The following is a 6,314-nucleotide window of genomic DNA, read 5'->3' as shown; positions in this document are numbered from 1 at the left end:
GCCGTAGTTCCTGCCCAAACTGCATAACCTAAATCTAGTCACAAGGAAACATTAGACAAATGCAAATTGAAGCACATTTCACAAAATTACTGGCTTCTGCTTTTCAGAAATGTCAAAGTCATAAAGACGAAAGCTTAGAAACTGTTCCTGATTAAAGGAAATTAAAGACATATAAAAACCAAATGCAATGAGTGATCATGGGATGGACCCTGGATGGAGGTGGGGGAGGGGGATGCTTTTTTTTTTTGATAGACAGGACATTAGTGGGACAATTGGTGAAATCTGACTAAGGTCAGTAGATTTGATAATAGTATGTATAAATGTTAATTTCCTGATTTTGGTGGTCATCCTGTGGTTATATAAAAGAATGTCCTTGTTTCTAAGAAATACACACTGTGGTATTTAGGGGCAAAGGGACATTGTGTCTACGACTTACTCTCAGATGTTTTGTGGGAAAACACACACATATATAGAAAGAATGGCAAAGCAAATATGGTAAAATGTTAACATCTGGGGAAATCCAGATAAAGAGTACACAGGAATTTTTGGTACAGTTTTTACAACTTTTCTGTAAGTCTGAAATTATTTCCAAATAAAAAGTTAAAAACAAAAGTAAGGGAAGAAAAATCTTACTGGATGTCTTCCTAAGCTATCACACAGGAAGAAAAATTTACAGCAACCCCAAATTCTCATGTGTTCCATTTCAAAGGCCCATGGCTATAAAAGTTTTAGAGCCCATATGTACAATGACTAGGGACAGTGAGAGATAGGCTGTATGTGCTGACATATATGCCATGGGGCTCTGAATTTTAAGCCAGGCAGTTTGGAGCACACCATCTCCAGTTGTCAGGAATTCATGAGAAAGAGCCCTAGAACCTGGTTAAATGTCACATTCTCTACACAAGTAGGACATAATGCTGCCTTTACCTGGATAGCAACAGTTCAGCCTTTTCTGAGCAGGTGGGGTTGCAGGCTTTTTGGTGCGAGACTTGGCAGGGAGAGAGATGACAGTGGCTGTCTGGTTCTCGTTACTTTCCGTGGGCAGATAAGTTTGATAACCATGTTCAAAAACAAATTCTGGAGCTGAAACTAAGAGATATGATGATTATTAATTTTCATAATATGAGAACATGCTAGATTGCTTTCCCAGTCTCCCTTGCTGCTTAAGGGTGATCATGTGACCCAGTTTCAGCCAATGAGAAAGTATAGAACATCTTCTGGGAAGTGGGAAAGTTTTTCCTCCCTGATTTAAAAAAAAAAAAAAAAAAAGTGGGGACAGAGAAGCAGTTGAGAAAAGACCAGTCTTGTGCCCTGGCTGCCTCACATCCTATCGTTGGACATGTTGGAGTGATGATGTGATGCCTGGATCTGTGGCAGCCATTCTGTAACCACAAGGGAAAAGCAAGAAAATCAGACACTCAGCCATAAAACCACCTGAATCTATACTTCTTAAATGAACAGGAAATGTCCCTATAATTTATGCCAGGTAGGTTTTCTATTAATTGCAGCCAAATGCAGTAGTTACTTCCATAAGCTCTATCACAAAATCCTAAGAAACCACTGGAATGGAAATGACAGAAGGACTTTTGAGCAAAACTAGCCTAATTGATATTCTGCTCAGCATAGCATTCCTATAGAAAAAAAAAAAAATTCTTGTACTCTCATTGAAGTTTTCAGGCAAAAAGAAAAAAAAAGAAAGAAAGAGAGATCAAATATAAATATCACTATAAAAGATAAAGCAGGCAGTTTCAAATGTATTTTTTTGCTTATAAAAATTTTTGTGAATACTTTGTTAACTAAGTTTATGCTTTCAGGCTGGGAAATATTTTCTTTCTTCCATTATTAGAATGTAATTTGTCACATGGAGATTTGGCTTCTAATGAGAAGTAAATATGACCAATGGGGGCTTGCTCACTGGATGAACTTGTCAGGCTGAGAGGCCCTAAGTGATGATTTGAGGAGCCACTGTCATATTCTGTTTCCAAAACTTGTCACCAAGGCACCATCTTCAACATTTTTGCCATTTTATTTGTAGAATATATTTACTTAAATCAACACAGGCCTAACTTCACTACTTAATTTCACTTTGCCCAAAGCAACAATATCAGTGCCACGAGTCTGAGGTGTTAGTTACATTTTCTCTTAAAACAACATATTTCTTTTTTTTTGGTGGCTGGCTGGTATGGTGATGTACCATATTTCTTTGGATTTAAGACAAGTAGATTGTAAGATGCTCTGTTATATTATATATGATAAAAAAACTCTGCCAGTTAAACACATGACTATGCAATGCTTTATATTCCTTAGGTATTTTATATTTACTGATTGAGCTCTTTTAGGCTTCTTTGGACATTTGACAAGAAACTCAGGTTCCTGCTCTCCATTTCTTCGGCACCTTTGGCAATGACAGTATCACTGTGATGCCTGTCAAATAACACCTGGGTTCTGTCGGCATTGGGCATTTGAGTAAACCCATGGTTTCCATTTTTCTCAATGGAAATACATCTAGGGAAGTTAAATGGCTTTTGTTTAAGGTCAGCTGAAAGATTCTGACAACTTATGTGCCCTGTCTTCATGCCAAGTCTCTTTGCAGCACGGATCAGCCACACTTGCCTCTTGTTAAAATGTTTTCATTTACTCTGTGGGATTACTCCTGCTTCACTTGCAGGAATGTGGCCATTGCTCCTGCTTTCACTTGCTCTGCGTGGTTCTTAAAGCATGGTCCCAGCCGGCAGCATTGGAGCTACCTGGAAACGTGGTATGAAGTCAAATTCTTGAGCCCCACTCCAGACCTACTGAATCAGATCTCAGCAATCCGTGTTCTAACAAGCCATCCAGGTGATTCTGAAACATGCCCAAGTTTGAGAACCACTGGTTCTTGGTTGTTGCTTTGCAAGAACATGAAATTGCTGTCATTCCTACAACAACAAAAGTTTGGTTCATTAATATGAAAATTGACCCCCTGCTACCATTTCCAAGCATTTCTGGGTACACAGTTATGTTCCATCTCCCACCCAAATCATCATGCAATGTTTTGGAAGACATTTTAGACCACAATTAAACTCAATACATGTAGTTCTAAAAATGCACACAACTTGGTGGAGGTGACAAAAACGTGATCAACTAGAATGAAGTTTGTTCACATGTGCAGAAAGACACTTTTTTTGGACTGCCTGTTGGCTCACAGCAAAGATGCACCAGTGTTTGAGAGATGTGAAAATGTGTCTTTGAACTGATGAGTCCAGATTCAGCTACTTACTATGTGCATGACCTCATCCCAGTTATGGAACCTCTTTGAACCTGTTTCCTCACCTGTAACCAGGGATAATCACGTGCCCTCTTCATAAGGTTTTTGCACCATTTAACGAGAGAATTCAGTAGCACAAGATGTGGCTATAGTCAAGTCTCAATAAACGTCACCTACTACAGTTGAACAGAACTGGACTTGGGCACTTGTGCATCAAACTCTCAACTGGAATGCTCATGAGCTAGGGTCACCAACTGTTCCTGTTTGCCTAGGGCTGAGGGGTTTCCCAAGACATGGGACTTTCAGTGTTAAAACCAGGTTGGTGGGTCATGCTAACATGACCTTCGAACTTCCTGCTTTACAACTTTGTGAACGAGTGACCTCCTGCATTGGAACGTGCTCAGAGTAGGGTGGGTGTGGGAGTGGCCAGGCACTCCCTACAGGTCAGCTGGCAGGGTCCTCACAACCCTCCCAAGTGCTGGGCTCTGCACCCTCCTAGGCCTCCATATTCTGCCCTCCCTGGAGATCAGCTGGGCTTCATCTCCTAACTGTCCTCTGCCATGAGCCTCAGCGTCCCTCTCCATGCAAGTCACAGCAGAAGGGAAACACAGGAGTATTCTGGATATTAACCCCCTCTCAGATATATGATTTGTGAGTATTCTCTCCCATTCTGTAGGTCGCCTTTTCATTCCATTGTTTCCTTTGATGCACAGACTTTAAAATTTGATGTGGTCCCATGTGTCTATTTTGCTTTTGTTGACTGGCTTTTAGTGTTTTGGGGAGGCAGCAGGCAGCATCATGTGTAGGCAGGTTAAACACAGCGAAGGGAGTCAGGCACCCACTGGCAGGGATCATTTTGGGGTGGGGTTAATCACACTTAACATGAGAGTCATCCCAAACTAGACAGCTACTAGATGAGAAACATTTTGCCCAAGAGCTTGGGCTGTTAAGTCTTACTTTCCTGGGCCTCCATTTCTTCACCTGGAGAATAGGGACAATCTCCATTTGTATCGCCTAGGACTACTGTGATGATTAGAGATCAGGCATGTAAAGGTGCTGTTGCTGTTGTCTTGCTCATTACTTTATTCAGCAAATTACTTTATTAAGCACCAACTATGTGCCAGGCATTGTTTTAGGCCCTGGAAACACAGCAGTGAACCAGAGAGACAAAATTCCCTGCGTCAGGGAGCTTATATTCCAGTTGGTAGTGGTGCAGGCAATAAATACCTTAAGTATTTGTCTGTCAGGGGGTGCTAAGTGCTATGGAAAAGAAAAAAAAAGGCAGAGAATGTGTTCCAGGAGTGCTGAGGGGGCATGCAATTTTAAGTAGGGTGGTCCAGGAAGGCCTCAGTGAGGTGCCATTTGAATATAAAACATGGAAGGACATAATTATTACATTAATGGTATTCTGGTGCAGGTGTCTAGAATTCAATAACTACAAAGGGGCATTGAGTTTAGACAGTCTTATCCAGATGGCCAGTTTGCTGGAGCCCCCTGGCTGGCTTTATCAGGGTTGTCTCCCCTCACCCGTCCCCTATACCCAGCCTCTTTCCAGGATCTTCTGTGAACAGCAGGATACACATAGATAGCCCAGGAAAAGCCTTTGGGTGGCCTTGATCACTGAGGGACTGCCAGTGACCAGTGACCTCCTTCGGCCCCTTTGGGTGTTTGTATTGATTTGATGCTGGAGTAGCCACTCATTCCCAGGTGTTGTGTGTGTGTGTGTGTGTGTGTGTGTGTGTGTGTGTGTAATCAGATTGACCTTGGACCAACTTCTGTCTCCACCACTCACTAGCTGTGGGGTCATGACCAAGTTACTTCTCTGTCCTTCTTTTGTCAGCAAAATGGGGATGTTAGTAGTGACCTTAGAGCTTAGACCTTATTGCTCTAGTAAAGATTCAAGGAGGTTAAGACTTACTGAGACCCAATACTGTCCAGCCCCCCCCCCCCAAAAAAAGACATACTGAGAGCTGGGTACATTGTAAGTGCTTGATCATTAGTAGCTGCTATTAAGGTAATTATAGACAGTAATAGATTAGTATTCATTTGTCTGTACTCAGATTTGGCATAATGAGTGGCATTGGCCTTGGGAGATTTCAGAGCACCCAAACAGAAGTGAAGGCAGCTGGGCAACCCCAAGCACCTCATATGCTAAGGTGAAATGACTGATAGCCGGGGGCAGGAAGTACTTCTTTCCAGCAGAGAGGGGACTTGCTCCATATGAGAATAATCCCCCTCACCTCTTTTCACTGAGGGTGTAGCACGGGTCACTGCTTTATGTGGGTATCTCATTTCTACCTCACTGGAAGAACTCAGGGCCACATGTCCTACCCTGGTGTGACTATTAAAATCAAGTCCCATGTTTAGTGGGATCAGACCCCCCACCAGTACTCCCCAGCAGCTCACAGCCTCACACACCTGCTGCTGGCTTTCAGTTTTGTTTTTTGCCTCCTGGGGATTTCCCTTGCTTTCCTGTGTGTTCAGGTATGCATCTGAGGGGCTGTTATATTTAGTCCTGGTATGGAGCAGGAGCATCTTGGGTCTTCAGTTATCCAGTCATGATGTTGCTTAAAATGTAAGATTGCTGTATGAATTTCACAAAGAACTGCTGGAGACCAGCTCCGCGGTATTCATTGGATGTGAATAGGTGGTGTGGATTCGGTGAGGAAAAAAGAGAAAGGCGGAACACAAATGTCTAGTGCAAGTGTGGACACCAACCACAAAAATCTTGCTTTATTTATTTTTTTACTTAACCTTCTATGTAATGATTTATCTTTTAATTAAAAACATTTTTATATCATATCCATAGAAAAGAAAGGTTGAAATGTTCCAAACCATCCATGCTTTCAAAAGAACAAAAATGCTCCAAACCGCTCATGCTTTGACAAAAACATCTATTCATACATCAAAAGTTTGCCTCAAAGTCTGTGGCTTGTGGCCAGGAAACTATACAATAGCAGCATGCTTAATTTCAAAACATCAGACTTTCGGTCTGAATCACAATTCTTAACCTTTTAAACTTACACATAAACTTATATTCTAAACTCCTATTAAGTCTTACTTATAT

At 41.7% G+C, this 6,314-nt stretch overlaps 1 protein-coding gene across 2 annotated transcripts in view; it reads right to left on the bottom strand.

Moving 5' to 3' along the window:
- ZFP64 (ZFP64 zinc finger protein) overlaps positions 1-6,314 on the bottom strand; it is a 34,775-nt gene that overhangs the window by 12,844 nt on the left and 15,617 nt on the right. For both annotated transcript variants that reach the window (XM_008593588.1, XM_008593589.1), the window contains exon 3: positions 928-1,089. In XM_008593588.1, the coding sequence (XP_008591810.1) occupies positions 928-1,089 (162 nt within the window). The remainder of the gene's footprint in view (positions 1-927; positions 1,090-6,314) is intronic.

Source organism: Galeopterus variegatus, unplaced genomic scaffold (assembly GCF_000696425.1).
Source record: "Galeopterus variegatus unplaced genomic scaffold, G_variegatus-3.0.2 Scaffold9372, whole genome shotgun sequence".
NCBI classification, from domain to species: Eukaryota; Metazoa; Chordata; class Mammalia; order Dermoptera; family Cynocephalidae; genus Galeopterus; species Galeopterus variegatus.
The sequence above is the reverse complement of the archived record's forward strand: the minus strand, read 5'-3'. Positions and strand labels throughout refer to the sequence as shown.